Raw genomic sequence first — 18,884 nt, 5'->3', positions numbered from 1 at the left:
CGACGCAGCGTCAAAATAACGACACTGCGTCGTCCAGCGGATGCAACGCAGACACTTGCGTTACAGTGCGTCGTCCATACAAGTCTATAGAGAATAGCGCAGTGCGTTAACGGACTGCGCTATTCTACATAGTGACGGACTCCGCTGAACGCAAGTGTGAAACTAGCCTAACCAGAAAAGAACTTCCACTTCTGAGCATGCTCTGTTGCTAAAAACGGATCCGTAGTCATTTATTCCGACGGATTCCAGCGCCCATAGGCTTCCATTATAACCATGACGGAATCCTGCGTGGTGCGGTTTTTTTCTGATGCTGACAACCCGCCTCTGTATCACGACAACCACTGAGAAGGCAGAAACCGCAAAACAAAAGAAAACATGGTGTGACCACAGCCTGTGCTGTAGAGTGTGACAGGTGCGGATCATGGAGGAGACGTCCTATGCAGCAGCACAGCTCCATTACACCCGCACACACTGCCCTGTGCTCAGCGCTGAGCTGTGGACTCCACACACACAGCAATGGGAGCAGCCGGGGGAGGATCCGAGCGGACAGGAAACAGAAACCAGGATGAGGGGAGGAAGGGACAGACCTCAACATGGCAGCTGTCACCGTGCGGTAACTCAGGTACAGCCTCACTCCCTGTACACAGGGGCAAAGGGTGACAGGTGAGGGAGTACAGGGCAAAGGGGTGATAGGTGGGGGGAGTACAGGGCAAAGGGGTGATAGGTGGGGGGAGTACAGGGCAAAGGGGTGATAGGTGGGGGGAGTACAGGGGCAAAGGGTGACAGGTGAGGGGAGTACAGGGCAAAGGGGTGATAGGTGGGGGGAGTACAGGGGCAAAGGGTGACAGGTGAGGGGAGTACAGGGCAAAGGGGTGATAGGTGGGGGGAGTACAGGGCAAAGGGGTGATAGGTGGGGGGAGTACAGGGCAAAGGGGTGATAGGTGGGGGGAGTACAGGGGCAAAGGGTGACAGGTGAGGGGAGTACAGGGCAAAGGGGTGATAGGTGGGGGGAGTACAGGGGCAAAGGGTGACAGGTGAGGGGAGTACAGGGCAAAGGGGTGATAGGTGGGGGGAGTACAGTGCAAAGGGGTGATAGGTGGGGGGAGTACAGTGCAAAGGGGTGATAGGTGGGGGGAGTACAGGGCAAAGGGGTGATAGGTGGGGGGAGTACAGTGCAAAGGGGTGATAGGTGGGGGGAGTACAGGGCAAAGGGAAAGGGGTGATAGGTGGGGGGAGTACAGTGCAAAGGGGTGATAGGTGGGGGGAGTACAGGGCAAAGGGAAAGGGGTGATAGGTGGGGGGAGTACAGGGCAAAGGGGTGATAGTTGGGGGGAGTACAGGGCAAAGGGAAAGGGGTGATAGGTGGGGGGAGTACAGTGCAAAGAGGTGATAGGTGGGGGGAGTACAGGGCAAAGGGGTGATAGGTGGGGGGAGTACAGGGGCAAAGGGTGACAGGTGAGGGGAGTACAGGGCAAAGGGGTGATAGGTGGGGGGAGTACAGGGCAAAGGGGTGATAGGTGGGGGGAGTACAGTGCAAAGGGGTGATAGGTGGGGGGAGTACAGGGCAAAGGGAAAGGGGTGATAGGTGGGGGGAGTACAGTGCAAAGGGGTGATAGGTGGGGGGAGTACAGGGCAAAGGGAAAGGGGTGATAGGTGGGGGGAGTACAGGGCAAAGGGGTGATAGTTGGGGGGAGTACAGGGCAAAGGGAAAGGGGTGATAGGTGGGGGGAGTACAGGGCAAAGGGGTGATAGGTGGGGGAGTACAGGGCAAAGGGGTGATAGGTGGGGGGAGTACAGGGCAAAGGGGTGATAGGTGGGGGGAGTACAGGGCAAAGGGGTGATAGGTGGGGGGAGTACAGGGCAAAGGGGTGATAGGTGGGGGGAGTACAGGGCAAAGGGGTGATAGGTGGGGGGAGTACAGGGCAAAGGGTGACAGGTGGGGGGAGTACAGGGCAAAGGGGTGATAGGTGGGGGGAGTACAGGGCAAAGGGGTGATAGGTGGGGGGAGTACAGGGCAAAGGGGTGATAGGTGGGGGGAGTACAGTGCAAAGGGGTGATAGGTGGGGGGAGTACAGGGCAAAGGGAAAGGGGTGATAGGTGGGGGGAGTACAGTGCAAAGGGAAAGAGGTGATAGGTGGGGGGAGTACAGGGCAAAGGGAAAGGGGTGATAGGTGAGGGGAGTAAAGTGCAAAGGGAAAGAGGTGATAGGTGGGGGGAGTAAAGTGCAAAGGAAAAGAGGTGATAGGTGGGGGGAGTACAGGGCAAAGGAAAAGAGGTGATAGGTGGGGGGAGTACAGGGCAAAGGGGTGATAGGTGGGGGGAGTAAAGGGCAAAGGGAAAGGGGTGATAGGTGGGGGGAGTACAGGGCAAAGGGAAAGGGGTGATAGGTGGGGGGAGTACAGTGCAAAGGGGTGATAGGTGGGGGGAGTACAGGGCAAAGGGAAAGGGGTGATAGGTGGGGGGAGTACAGTGCAAAGAGGTGATAGGTGGGGGGAGTACAGGGCAAAGGGAAAGAGGTGATAGGTGGGGGGAGTAAAGTGCAAAGGGAAAGAGGTGATAGGTGGGGGGAGTACAGTGCAAAGGGAAAGAGGTGATAGGTGGGGGGAGTACAGGGCAAAGGGAAAGAGGTGATAGGTGGGGGGAGTACAGGGCAAAGGAAAAGAGGTGATAGGTGGGGGGAGTACAGGGCAAAGGAAAAGAGGTGATAGGTGGGGGGAGTACAGGGCAAAGGAAAAGAGGTGATAGGTGGGGGGAGTACAGGGCAAAGGAAAAGAGGTGATAGGTGGGGGGAGTACAGGGCAAAGGGGTGATAGGTGGGGGGAGTACAGGGCAAAGGGGTGATAGGTGGGGGGAGTACAGGGCAAAGGGGTGATAGGTGGGGGGAGTACAGGGCAAAGGGGTGATAGGTGGGGGGAGTACAGGGCAAAGGGGTGATAGGTGGGGGGAGTACAGGGCAAAGGGAAAGGGGTGATAGGTGGGGGGAGTACAGGGCAAAGGGGTGATAGGTGGGGGGAGTACAGGGCAAAGGGGTGATAGGTGGGGGGAGTACAGTGCAAAGGGAAAGGGGTGATAGGTGGGGGGAGTACAGGGCAAAGGGGTGATAGGTGGTGGGAGTACAGGGCAAAGGGGTGATAGGTGGGGGGAGTACAGTGCAAAGGGGTGATAGGTGGGGGGAGTACAGTGCAAAGGGGTGATAGGTGGGGGGAGTACAGGGCAAAGGGAAAGGGGTGATAGGTGGGGGGAGTACAGGGCAAAGGGAAAGGGGTGATAAGTGGGGGGAGTACAGTGCAAAGGGAAAGAGGTGATAGGTGGGGGGAGTACAGTGCAAAGGGAAAGAGGTGATAGGTGGGGGAGTAAAGTGCAAAGGGAAAGGGGTGATAGGTGGGGGGAGTACAGGGCAAAGGAAAAGAGGTGATAGGTGGGGGTAGTACAGTGCAAAGGGGTGATAGGTGGGGGGAGTACAGGGCAAAGGGAAAGGGGTGATAGGTGGGGGGAGTACAGTGCAAAGGGAAAGAGGTGATAGGTGGGGGGAGTACAGGGCAAAGGGAAAGAGGTGATAGGTGGGGGGAGTAAAGTGCAAAGGGAAAGAGGTGATAGGTGGGGGGAGTACAGGGCAAAGGGAAAGGGGTGATAGGTGAGGGGAGTAAAGTGCAAAGGGAAAGAGGTGATAGGTGGGGGGAGTACAGGGCAAAGGAAAAGAGGTGATAGGTGGGGGGAGTACAGGGCAAAGGGGTGATAGGTGGGGGGAATACAGGGCAAAGGAAAAGAGGTGATAGGTGGGGGGAGTACAGGGCAAAGGAAAAGAGGTGATAGGTGGGGGGAGTACAGTGCAAAGGAAAAGAGGTGATAGGTGGGGGGAGTACAGGGCAAAGGAAAAGAGGTGATAGGTGGGGGGAGAACAGGGCAAAGGAAAAGAGGTGATAGGTGGGGGGAGAACAGGGCAAAGGAAAAGAGGTGATAGGTGGGGGGAGTACAGGGCAAAGGGAAAGAGGTGATAGGTGGGGGGAGTACAGGGCAAAGGAAAAGAGGTGATAGGTGGGGGGAGAACAGGGCAAAGGAAAAGAGGTGATAGGTGGGGGGAGAACAGGGCAAAGGAAAAGAGGTGATAGGTGGGGGGAGTACAGGGCAAAGGGAAAGAGGTGATAGGTGGGGGGAGTACAGGGCAAAGGGAAAGAGGTGATAGGTGGGGGGAGTACAGGGCAAAGGAAAAGAGGTGATAGGTGGGGGGAGTACAGTGCAAAGGGGTGATAGGTGGGGGGAGTACAGGGCAAAGGGAAAGGGGTGATAGGTGGGGGGAGTACAGGGCAAAGGGAAAGGGGTGATAGGTGGGGGGAGTACAGTGCAAAGGGAAAGGGGTGATAGGTGGGGGGAGTACAGTGCAAAGGAAAAGAGGTGATAGGTGGGGGGAGTACAGGGCAAAGGAAAAGAGGTGATAGGTGGGGGGAGTACAGTGCAAAGGGGTGATAGGTGGGGGGAGTACAGGGCAAAGGGAAAGGGGTGATAGGTGGGGGGGAGTACAGTGCAAAGGAAAAGAGGTGATAGGTGGGGGGAGTACAGTGCAAAGGAAAAGAGGTGATAGGTGGGGGGAGTACAGGGCAAAGGAAAAGAGGTGATAGGTGGGGGGAGTACAGGGCAAAGGAAAAGAGGTGATAGGTGGGGGGGAGTACAGGGCAAAGGAAAAGAGGTGATAGGTGGGGGGAGTACAGTGCAAAGGGGTGATAGGTGGGGGGAGTACAGGGCAAAGGGAAAGGGGTGATAGGTGGGGGGAGTACAGTGCAAAGGGAAAGAGGTGATAGGTGGGGGGAGTACAGTGCAAAGGGGTGATAGGTGGGGGGAGTACAGTGCAAAGGGGTGATAGGTGGGGGGAGTACAGGGCAAAGGGAAAGGGGTGATAGGTGGGGGGAGTACAGTGCAAAGGGAAAGGGGTGATAGGTGGGGGGAGTACAGTGCAAAGGGAAAGAGGTGATAGGTGGGGGGAGTACAGGGCAAAGGAAAAGAGGTGATAGGTGGGGGGAGTACAGTGCAAAGGGAAAGGGGTGATAGGTGGGGGGAGTACAGTGCAAAGGGAAAGGGGTGATAGGTGGGGGGAGTACAGTGCAAAGGGAAAGGGGTGATAGGTGGGGGGAGTACAGTGTAAAGGGAAAGGGGTGATACAGTCATATGAAAAAGTTTTGGCATGTTAACCTTTTTTCTTTATAACAATTTGGGTTTTTGCTATTTCAGTTTCATATATCTAATAACTGATGGACTGAGTAATATTTCTGGATTAAAATGAGGTTTATTGCACTAACAGAAAATGTGCAATCCGCATTTAAACAAAATTTGACCAGTGCAAAAGTATGGGCACCCTTATCAATTTCTTGATTTGAACACTCCTAACTACTTTTTACTGACTTACTAAAGCACTAAATTGGTTTGTAACCTCATTGAGCTTTGAACTTCATAGGCAGGTGTATCCAATCATGAGAAAAGGTATTTAAGGTGGCCACTTGCAAGTTGTTCTCCTATGTGAATCTCCTATGAAGAGTGGCATCATGGGCTCCTCAAAACAACTCTCAAATGATCTGAAAACAAAGATTATTCAGCATAGTTGTTCAGGGGAAGGTACAAAAAGTTGTGTCAGAGATTTAAACTGTCAGTTTCCACTGTGAGGAGCATAGTAAGGAAATGGAAGAACACAGGTACAGTTCTTGTGAAGCCCAGAAGTGGCAGGCCAAGAAAAATATCAGAAAGGCAGAGAAGAAGAATGGTGAGAACAGTCAAGGACAATCCACAGACCACCTCCAAAGACCTGCAGCATCATCTTGCTGCAGATGGTGTCAATGTGCATCGGTCAACAATACAGCGCACGTTGCACAAGGAGAAGCTGTATGGGAGAGTGATGCGAAAGAAGCCGTTTCTGCAAGCACGCCACAAACAGAGTCGCCTGAGGTATGCAAAAGCACATTTGGACAAGCCAGTTACATTGTGGAAGAAGGTCCTGTGGACTGATGAAACAAAGATTGAGTTGTTTGGTCATACAAAAAGGCGTTATGCATGGAGGCAAAAAAACACGGCATTCCAAGAAAAGCACTTGCTACCCACAGTAAAATTTGGTGGAGGTTCCATCATGCTTTGGGGCTGTGTGGCCAATGCCGGCACCGGGAATCTTGTTAAAGTTGAGGGTCGCATGGATTCAACTCAGTATCAGCAGATTCTTGACAATAATGTGCAAGAATCAGTGACGAAGTTGAAGTTACGCAGGGGATGGATATTTCAGCAAGACAATAATCCAAAACACCGCTCCAAATCTACTCAGGCATTCATGCAGAGGAACAATTACAATGTTCTGGAATGGCCATCCCAGTCCCCAGACCTGAATATCATTGAAAATCTGTGGGATGATGTGAAGCGGCTGTCCATGCTCGGCGACCATCAAACTTACCTGAACTGGAATTATGTAAACAGGAATGGTCAAATCTACCTTCATCCAGGATCCAGGGACTCATTAAAAGCTACAGGAAGCCACTAGAGGCTGTGATTTCTGCAAAAGGAGGATCTACAAAATATTAATGTCACTTTTATGTTGAGGTGCCCATACTTTTGCACCGGTCAAATTTTGTTTAAATGCGGATTGCACATTTTCTGTTAGTACAATAAACCTCATTTCAATCCAGAAATATTCCTCAGTCCATCAGTTATTAGATATATGAGACTGAAATAGCAAAAACCCAAATTGTTATAAAGAAAAAAGGTTAACATTAATAGGGGTGCCCAAACTTTTTCATATGACTGTATGTGTGGGAGTACAGTGCAAAGGGAAAGGGGTGACCATTAAGGAGGAGTAGGATATAAGAGGATATTTCGGGGGTGGCGGTTGGAGCGGATCTCGTGGACAGGTCGCACCTTGTGTTATGTATTGCAGAGCGGTTACTCCTCTGTGGGGACGGAGCAGTTGGGAGCGGTTAGATTAACCCTTGCTAGTACAGGACGTGCGGCCATTGTTCACAGCAGCCTCCTTTTCCCGTCGTCTTTCCTTCTAAATAATCGTCATGTATTAATAGAAGACGCTGTCGCCCTTGGATTCGGATTTTTAATTTTTTTTTGTATTTTATCTTCAGCATCCAGTGACACGAAGGTGGAGAAGTAGCAAGAAATGACACCATATATAAAGCAATGCTAGGCTCAAGAGCTGACGCTCTGCAGGGTAGACGACACCTCTTTCAGATTGACTGACCACTCTGTAGAGAGGCCCCAGCCCTGCGCACTGATGGCGTCCAGCTGCAGCGAACTGGAATCCGCTATTGAGGTTTTGGTCCGAAAATATTATGACTACGCCAAGAAGAAAGGAAAACATGACAAGATGAACAAGAAGGAGTTCAGAGAGATGGTGAAGCAGGAGCTGCCACATGTCCTGACCGTGAGTCCCACAAATATACACATAGTACTGCTGCTGTATACAAGAATAAAGTACTATAATACTGCCCCTATGTACAAGAATATAACTACTATAATACTGCTCCTATGTACAAGAATATAACTACTATAATACTGCCCCCTATGTACAAGAATATAACTATAATACTGCCCCTATGTACAAGAATATAACTACTATAATACTGCCCCTATGTACAATAATATAACTACTATAATACTGCCCCTATGTACAAGAATATAACTACTATAATACTGCCTCTATGTACAAGAATATAACTACTATAATAATGCCCCTATGTACAAGAATATAACTACTATAATACTGCCCCCTATGTACAAGAATATAACTATAATACTGCCCCTATATACAAGAATATAACTACTATAATACTGCTCCTATGTACAAGAATATAACTACTATAATACTGCCCCTATATACAAGAATATAACTACTATAATACTGCCCCCTATGTACAAGAATATAACTATAATACTGCCCCTATATACAAGAATATAACTACTATAATACTGCTCCTATGTACAAGAATATAACTACTATAATACTGCTCCTGTATACAAGAATATAACTACTATAATACTGCCCCTATATACAAGAATATAACTACTATAATACTGCCCCCTATATACAAGAATATAACTACTATAATACTGCCCCTATATACAAGAATATAACTACTATAATACTGCTCCTATGTACAAGAATATAACTACTATAATACTGCTCCTGTATACAAGAATATAACTACTATAATACTGCTCCTATGTACAAGAATATAACTACTATAATACTGCCCCTATATACAAGAATATAACTACTATAATACTGCCCCTATGTACAAGAATATAACTACTATAATACTGCCCCTATGTACAAGAATATAACTTCTATAATACTGCCGCTATGTACAAGAATATAACTACTATAATACTGCCCCTATGTACAAGAATATAACTTCTATAATACTGCCCCTATGTACAAGAATATAACTTCTATAATACTGCCCCTATGTACAAGTATATAACTACTATAATACTGCCCCTATGTACAAGAATATAACTACTATAATACTGCCCCTATGTACAAGAATATAACTGCTATAATACTGCCCCTATGTACAAGAATATAACTTCTATAATACTGCCCCTATGTACAAGTATATAACTACTATAATACTGCCCCTATGTACAAGAATATAACTACTATAATACTGCCCCTATGTACAAGAATATAACTGCTATAATACTGCTCCTATGTACAAGAATGTAACTACTATAATACTGCCCCTATGTACAAGAATATAACTACTATAATACTGCTCCTATATACAAGAATATAACTACTATAATACTGCCCCATGTACAAGAATATAACTGCTATAATACTGCCCCTATGTACAAGAATATAACTGCTATAATACTGCTCCTATGTACAAGAATATAACTGCTATAATACTGCTCCTATGTACAAGAATATAACTGCTATAATACTGCTCCTATGTACAAGAATGTAACTACTATAATACTGCCCCTATGTACAAGAATATAACTACTATAATACTGCTCCTATATACAAGAATATAACTACTATAATACTGCCCCATGTACAAGAATATAACTACTATAATACTGCTCCCTATGTACAAGAATATAACTACTATAATACTGCCCCTATGTACAAGAATATAACTACTATAATACTGCTCCATGTACAAGAATATAACTACTATAATACTGCCCCTATGTACAAGAATATAACTACTATAATAGTGCCCCTATGTACAAGAATATACCTGCTATAATACTGCTCCTATGTACAAGTATATAACTACTATAATACTGCTCCCATGTACAAGAATATAACTACTATAATACTGCCCCCTATGTACAAGAATATAACTACTATAATACTACTCCCTATGTACAAGTATATAACTACTATAATACTGCTCCTATGTACAAGTATATAACTACTATAATACTGCTCCCATGTACAAGAATATAACTACTATAATACTGCTCCTATATACAAGAATATAACTACTATAATACTGCCCCTATGTACAAGAATATAACTACTATAATACTGCTCCCATGTACAAGAATATAACTACTATAATACTGCTCGTATATACAAGAATATAACTACTATAATACTGCCCCCTATGTACAAGAATATAACTACTATAATACTACTCCCTATGTACAAGTATATAACTACTATAATACTGCTCCTATATACAAGAATATAACTTCTATAATACTGCCCCTATGTACAAGTATATAACTACTATAATACTGCCCCTATGTACAAGAATATAACTACTATAATACTGCCCCTATGTACAAGAATATAACTGCTATAATACTGCTCCTATGTACAAGAATGTAACTACTATAATACTGCCCCTATGTACAAGAATATAACTACTATAATACTGCCCCTATGTACAAGAATATAACTGCTATAATACTGCTCCTATATACAAGAATATAACTACTATAATACTGCCCCATGTACAAGAATATAACTGCTATAATACTGCCCCTATGTACAAGAATATAACTGCTATAATACTGCTCCTATGTACAAGAATATAACTGCTATAATACTGCTCCTATGTACAAGAATGTAACTACTATAATACTGCCCCTATGTACAAGAATATAACTACTATAATACTGCTCCTATATACAAGAATATAACTACTATAATACTGCCCCATGTACAAGAATATAACTACTATAATACTGCTCCCTATGTACAAGAATATAACTACTATAATACTGCCCCTATGTACAAGAATATAACTACTATAATACTGCCCCTATGTACAAGAATATAACTACTATAATACTGCTCCCATGTACAAGAATATAACTACTATAATACTGCTCCTATATACAAGAATATAACTACTATAATACTGCCCCTATGTACAAGAATATAACTACTATAATACTACTCCCTATGTACAAGTATATAACTACTATAATACTGCTCCTATATACAAGAATATAACTTCTATAATACTGCCCCTATGTACAAGAATATAACTGCTATAATACTGCTCCTATATACAAGAATATAACTACTATAATACTGCCCCTATGTACAAGAATATAACTACTATAATACTGCTCCTATATACAAGAATATAACTACTATAATACTGCCCCATGTACAAGAATATAACTACTATAATACTGCTCCCTATGTACAAGAATATAACTACTATAATACTGCCCCTATGTACAAGAATATAACTACTATAATACTGCCCCTATGTACAAGAATATAACTACTATAATGCTGCTCCCATGTACAAGAATATAACTACTATAATACTGCTCCTATATACAAGAATATAACTACTATAATACTGCCCCCTATGTACAAGAATATAACTACTATAATACTGCCCCTATGTACAAGAATATAACTGCTATAATACTGCTCCTATATACAAGAATATAACTACTATAATACTGCCCCATGTACAAGAATATAACTGCTATAATACTGCTCCTATGTACAAGAATGTAACTACTATAATACTGCCCCTATGTACAAGAATATAACTACTATAATACTGCCCCTATGTACAAGAATATAACTGCTATAATACTGCTCCTATATACAAGAATATAACTACTATAATACTGCCCCATGTACAAGAATATAACTGCTATAATACTGCCCCTATGTACAAGAATATAACTGCTATAATACTGCTCCTATGTACAAGAATATAACTGCTATAATACAGCTCCTATGTACAAGAATGTAACTACTATAATACTGCCCCTATGTACAAGAATATAACTACTATAATACTGCTCCTATATACAAGAATATAACTACTATAATACTGCCCCATGTACAAGAATATAACTACTATAATACTGCTCCCTATGTACAAGAATATAACTACTATAATACTGCCCCTATGTACAAGAATATAACTACTATAATACTGCTCCATGTACAAGAATATAACTACTATAATACTGCTCCATGTACAAGAATATAACTACTATAATACTGCCCCTATGTACAAGAATATAACTACTATAATAGTGCCCCTATGTACAAGAATATACCTGCTATAATACTGCTCCTATGTACAAGTATATAACTACTATAATACTGCTCCCATGTACAAGAATATAACTACTATAATACTACCCCCTATGTACAAGTATATAACTACTATAATACTGCTCCTATGTACAAGTATATAACTACTATAATACTGCTCCCATGTACAAGAATATAACTACTATAATACTGCTCCTATATACAAGAATATAACTACTATAATACTGCCCCTATGTACAAGAATATAACTCCTATAATACTGCTCCCATGTACAAGAATATAACTACTATAATACTGCTCCTATATACAAGAATATAAGTACTATAATACTGCCCCCTATGTACAAGAGTATAACTACTATAATACTACTCCCTATGTACAAGTATATAACTACTATAATACTGCTCCTATATACAAGAATATAACTACTATAATACTGCTCCCATGTACAAGAATATAACTACTATAATACTGCCCCTATATACAAGAATATAACTACTATAATACTGCCCCTATGTACAAGAATATAACTACTATAATACTGCCCCCTATGTACAAGAATATAACTACTATAATACTGCCCCTATGTACAAGAATATAACTACTATAATACTGCCCCTATGTACAAGAATATAACTACTATAATACTGCCCCTATGTACAAGAATATAACTACTATAATACTGCCCCTATGTACAAGAATATAACTACTATAATACTGCCCCTATGTACAAGAATATAACTACTATAATACTGCCCCTATGTACAAGAATATAACTACTATAATACTGCCCCTATGTACAAGAATATAACTACTATAATACTGCCTCTATGTACAAGAATATAACTACTATAATACTGCCCCTATGTACAAGAATATAACTACTATAATACTGCCCCCTATGTACAAGAATATAACTACTATAATACTGCCCCTATGTACAAGAATATAACTACTATAATACTGCTCCCTATGTACAAGAATATAACTACTATAATACTGCCCCTATGTACAAGAATATAACTACTATAATACTGCTCCTATGTACAAGAATATAACTACTATAATACTGCCCCCTATGTACAAGAATATAACTACTATAATACTGCCCCTATGTACAAGAATATAACTACTATAATACTTCCCCCTATGTACAAGAATATAACTACTATAATACTGCCCCTATGTACAAGAATATAACTACTATAATACTGCTCCTATGTACAAGAATATAACTACTATAATACTGCCCCCTATGTACAAGAGTATAACTACTATAATACTGCCCCTATGTACAAGAATATAACTACTATAATACTGCTCCTATGTACAAGAATATAACTACTATAATACTGCCCCTATGTACAAGAGTATAACTACTATAATACTGCCCCCTATGTACAAGAGTATAACTACTATAATACTGCCCCTATGTACAAGAATATAACTACTATAATACTGCCCCTATGTACAAGAATATAACTACTATAATACTGCCCCCCTATGTACAAGAATATAACTACTATAATACTGCCCCCCTATGTACAAGAATATAACTACTATAATACTGCCCCTATGTACAAGAATATAAGTACTATAATACTGCCCCCCTATGTACAAGAACATAACTACTATAATACTGCCCCCCTATGTACAAGAATATAACTACTATAATACTGCCCCTATGTAGAAGAATATAACTATTATAATACTGCCCCTATGTAAAAGAATATAACTACTATAATACTGCCCCTATGTACAAGAATATAACTGCTATAATACTGCCCCTATGTACAAGAATATAACTACTATAATACTGCCCCTATGTACAAGAATATAACTACTATAATACTGCCCCTATGTACAAGAATATAACTACTATAATACTGCTCCTATATACAAGAATATAACTACTATAATACTGCTCCCATGTACAAGAATATAACTACTATAATACTGCCCCTATGTACAAGAATATAAGTACTATAATACTGCCCCCCTATGTACAAGAACATAACTACTATAATACTGCCCCCCTATGTACAAGAATATAACTACTATAATACTGCCCCTATGTAGAAGAATATAACTATTATAATACTGCCCCTATGTAAAAGAATATAACTACTATAATACTGCCCCTATGTACAAGAATATAACTGCTATAATACTGCCCCTATGTACAAGAATATAACTACTATAATACTGCCCCTATGTACAAGAATATAACTACTATAATACTGCCCCTATGTACAAGAATATAACTACTATAATACTGCTCCTATATACAAGAATATAACTACTATAATACTGCTCCCATGTACAAGAATATAACTACTATAATACTGCCCCTATATACAAGAATATAACTACTATAATACTGCCCCTATGTACAAGAATATAACTACTATAATACTGCCCCCTATGTACAAGAATATAACTACTATAATACTGCTCCTATGTACAAGAATATAACTACTATAATACTGCCCCTATGTACAAGAATATAACTACTATAATACTGCCCCTATGTACAAGAATATAACTACTATAATACTGCCCCTATGTACAAGAATATAACTACTATAATACTGCCCCTATGTACAAGAATATAACTACTATAATACTGCCCCCTATGTACAAGAATATAACTACTATAATACTGCCCCTATGTACAAGAATATAACTACTATAATACTGCTCCCTATGTACAAGAATATAACTACTACTAGAAGGTGGCCCGATTCTACGCATCGGGTATTCTAGAATTTACGTATTGTGTAGTTCATGTATGATTTTTGTTATATATATATATATATATATATATATATGTTGTTGTGTGTAGTTACCAAGTGTTTGTGTAGGGCGCTGTACATGTTCTGAGTGTCGCGGGGGGTGAGAGCGGTGTTGTATGTGTGTTGCGTGTGTTGCGTTGTTTGTGGAGCGCTGTGTGTCTGTAGCGTTGTGTGTGTGTGTGTTGTGCGGTTTGTGTGTGTGTGGTGTGTTTTGGGGGAGGTATGTTTTAAGCAATGTGTGTGTTGTGCAGTATGTGCGTATATTTGTGTGTGCAGCGTTGTCTGTGTGTGTGGGTGTCTGTGTAGGGCGTTGTTTGTGATTCCTAGTGTGTGTGTGTTGTGCAGTGCGCGTGTGTGTGTGTGTTGGGGGGAGGTGTGCACCTCCCATCGTGCTCCATCCCCCATGCTGCGCACCCCCCATCGTGCTGCATCCCCCATGCTGCGCACTCCCAAACGTGCTCCATCCGCCATGCTGCGCACTCCCAAACGTGGTCCATCCGCCATGCTGCGCACTCCCAAACGTGCTCCATCCGCCATACTGCGCACTCCCCATCGTGCTGCATCCCCCATGCTGCGCACTCCCAAACGTGCTCCATCCGCCATGCTGTGCACTCCCCATCGTGCTCTATCCGCCATGCTGCACACTCCCAAACGTGCTCCATCCGCCTTGCTGCGCACCCCCTATCATGCTCCATCCGCCATGCTGCGCACTCCCAAACGTGCTCCACCCGCCATGCTGCGCACTCCCAAACGTGCTCCATCCGCCATGCTGCGCACTCCCAAACGTGCTCCATCCGCCATGCTGCGCACTCCCAAACGTGGTCCATCCGCCATGCTGCGCACTCCCAAACGTGCTCCATCCGCCATACTGCGCACTCCCCATCGTGCTCCATCCGCCATGCTGCGCACTCCCAAACGTGCTCCATGCGCCATGCTGCGCACTCCCAAACGTGCTCCATCCGCCATGCTGCGCACTCCCAAACGTGCTCCATCCGCCATGCTGCGCACTCCCAAACGTGCTCCATCCGCCATGCTGCGCACTCCCAAACGTGCTCCATCCGCCATGCTGCGCACTCCCAAACGTGCTCCATCTGCCATGCTGCGCACTCCCAAACGTGCTCCATCCGCCATGCTGCGCACTCCCAAACGTGGTCCATCCGCCATGCTGCGCACTCCCAAACGTGGTCCATCCGCCATGCTGCGCACTCCCAAACGTGCTCCATCCGCCATGCTGCGCACTCCCAAACGTGCTCCATCCGCCATACTGCGCACTCCCCATCGTGCACCATCCGGCATGCTGCGCACTCCCAAACGTGCTCCATCCGCCATGCTGCGCACTCCCAAACGTGCTCCATCCGCCATGCTGCGCACTCCCAAACGTGCTCCATCCGCCATGCTGCGCACTCCCAAACGTGCTCCATCCGCAATGCTGCGCACTCCCAAACGTGCTCCATCCGCCATGCTGCGCACTCCCAAACGTGCTCCATCCGCCATGCTGCGCACTCCCAAATGTGCTCCATCCGCCATACTGCGCACTCCCAAACGTGCTCCATCCGCCATACTGCGCACTCCCCATCGTGCACCATCCGGCATGCTGCGCACTCCCAAACGTGCTCCATCCGTCATGCTGCGCACTCCCAAACGTGCTCCATCCGTCATGCTGCGCACTCCCAAACGTGCTCCATCCGCCATGCTGCGCACTCCCAAACGTGCTCCATCCGCCATGCTGCGCACTCCCAAACGTGCTCCATCCGCCATGCTGCGCACTCCCAAACGTGCTCCATCCGCCATGCTGCGCACTCCCAAACGTGCTCCATCCGCAATGCTGCGCACTCCCAAACGTGGTCCATCCGCAATGCTGCGCACTCCCAAACGTGGTCCATCCGCCATGCTGCGCACTCCCAAACGTGCTCCATCCGCCATGCTGCGCACTCCCAAATGTGCTCCATCCGCCATACTGCGCACTCCCAAACGTGCTCCATCCGCCATACTGCGCACTCCCCATCGTGCACCATCCGGCATGCTGCGCACTCCCAAACGTGCTCCATCCGTCATGCTGCGCACTCCCAAACGTGCTCCATCCGTCATGCTGCGCACTCCCAAACGTGCTCCATCCGTCATGCTGCGCACTCCCAAACGTGCTCCATCCGCCATGCTGCGCACTCCCAAACGTGCTCCATCCGCCATGCTGCGCACCCCCCATCATGCTCCATCCGCTTGGGAGTGCGCAGCATGCCGGATGGTGCACGATGGGGAGTGCGCAGTATGGCGGATGGAGCACGTTTGGGAGTGCGCAGTATGGCGGATGGAGCACGTTTGGGAGTGCGCAGCATGGCGGATGGACCACGTTTGGGAGTGCGCAGCATGGCGGATGGACCACGTTTGGGAGTGCGCAGCATGGCGGATGGACCACGTTTGGGAGTGCGCAGCATGGCGGATGGAGCACGTTTGGGAGTGCGCAGCATGGCGGATGGACCACGTTTGGGAGTGCGCAGCATGGCGGATGGACCACGTTTGGGAGTGCGCAGCATGGCGGATGGAGCACGTTTGGGAGTGCGCAGCATGGCGGATGGAGCACGTTTGGGAGTGCGCAGCATGGCGGATGGAGCATGATGGGGGGTGCGCAGCATGGCGGATGGAGCACGTTTGGGAGTGCGCAGCATGGCGGATGGAGCACTTTTGGGAGTGTGCAGCATGGTGGATAGAGCACGATGGGGAGTGCGCAGCATGGCGGATGAAGGACGTTTGGGAGTGCGCAGCATGGGGGATGGAGCACGTTTGGGAGTGTGCAGCATGGCGGATAGAGCACGATGGGGAGTGCGCAGTATGGCGGATGGAGCACGTTTGGGAGTGCGCAGCATGGCGGATGGAGCACGTTTGGGAGTGTGCAGCATGGCGGATAGAGCACGATGGGGAGTGCGCAGCATGGCGGATGGAGCACGTTTGGGAGTGCGCAGCATGGGGGATGCAGCACGATGGGGAGTGCGCAGTATGGCGGATGGAGCACGTTTGCTCAGCCTCTCTCCTTCCAGCCTCCCTCAGCATCAGCCTCCCCCTCCCAGCCTTCCCCAAGATCAGCCTCTCTGCTCCCAGCCTCCTCCAGCACGCCGTGCTTCTCTGCCGACACTTACCCACACCCGATCGCATCCACTCACCCACACAACCGATCGCATCCACTCACCCACACAACCGATCGCATCCACTCACCCACACAACCGATCGCATCCACTCACCCACACAACCGATCGCATCCACTCACACACACCCGATCGCATACACTCACACACACACCCGATCGCATACACTCACACACACCCGATCGCATCCACTCACACACACAACCGATCGCATCCACTCACACACACAACCGATCGCATCCACTCACACACACCCGATCGCATCCACTCACACACACCCGATCGCATCCACTCACACACACAACCGATCGCATCCACTCACACACACAACCGATCGCATCCACTCACACACACAACCGATCGCATCCACTCACACACACCCGATCGCATCCACTCACACACACAACCGATCGCATCCACTCACACACACAACCGATCGCATCCACTCACACACACCCGATCGCATACACTCACACACACAGACACTGACGATATTGCACATACGTGCTGATACTCACAACATCCGGGGATATCACATGCTTCTGGCCATGTGATCCTCCGTCAGGTCCTGGAAGCTCACAGCACAATATCGCCGCCGAGAAGCAAGCGATATCCCAGGATGTTGTGAGTATTTGGATGCGATGTGATGTGTGAGGTATGTGTGAGTGTGATCTGATTTGTGTGTGTGTGTGTGCTGTTATGTGTGTGTGCTGTTATGTTATGTATGTTCCGCAGCTGCAGGACCTTGATGTGTGGATGCGATGTGATGTGTGTGTGAGGTGTGTATGAGAGTGAGTGTGAGCCGGTGTACACTGGTAACTATGATACACATCGGGTAACTAAGGGACCTTAGTTACCCGATGTGTATAATGGTTACCAGCTTTCACGGCCTCCGTTAAGATCCCAGCATCGCAAGGTCATGTCTGGCGCTGCCGGGATCCTGACGGAGCCGGTGTAGAAGCAAGCGATATCCCAGCATGTTGTGAGTGTGTGAGGTGTGTGTGAGAGTGAGTGTGAGAGTGAGTGTGATCTGATGTGTGTGTACTCACCTGGGAATCGGAGCCCCGTGTCAGTTGGGCGGCCAGAGCGAGCGTGCATTGCGTGAGGGGGGCGGGGCCTGCAGAGAGCCGGGGCGAGAGGCCAATCCGTGTGGGGGGGCGGGGCCATGGCGAGCCCAGCGGCCAATCAGCTTTGTGTCACCGTAAGGACACAATTTCGGAGCATGACAGACAGACAGATAGACAGACAGACAGACAGACAGAATAAGGCAATTATATATATAGATAATACTGCCCCTATGTACAAGAATATAACTACTATAATACTGCCCCTATGTACAAGAATATAACTACTATAATACTGCCCCCTATGTACAAGAATATAACTACTATAATACTGCCCCTATGTACAAGAATA

General features: G+C 46.0%; 1 protein-coding gene across 1 annotated transcript in view; it reads left to right on the top strand.

Moving 5' to 3' along the window:
• The first annotated feature begins 518 nt into the window (after nucleotides 1-518).
• The window catches only part of LOC142257471 (protein S100-A16-like), a 20,160-nt gene continuing 1,794 nt past the window's right edge, over nucleotides 519-18,884 (top strand). The window contains exons 1-2 of the mRNA XM_075329597.1: nucleotides 519-622; nucleotides 7,101-7,399. Coding sequence (XP_075185712.1) covers nucleotides 7,250-7,399 — 150 coding nt within the window. The 5' untranslated portion in view covers nucleotides 519-622; nucleotides 7,101-7,249. The remainder of the gene's footprint in view (nucleotides 623-7,100; nucleotides 7,400-18,884) is intronic.

The sequence above is a fragment of the Anomaloglossus baeobatrachus genome, chromosome 12 (genome assembly GCF_048569485.1).
Source record: "Anomaloglossus baeobatrachus isolate aAnoBae1 chromosome 12, aAnoBae1.hap1, whole genome shotgun sequence".
NCBI lineage: Eukaryota > Metazoa > Chordata > Amphibia > Anura > Aromobatidae > Anomaloglossus > Anomaloglossus baeobatrachus.
Note: the sequence above shows the minus strand (reverse complement) of the source record. Positions and strands in the feature narration are given on the sequence as shown.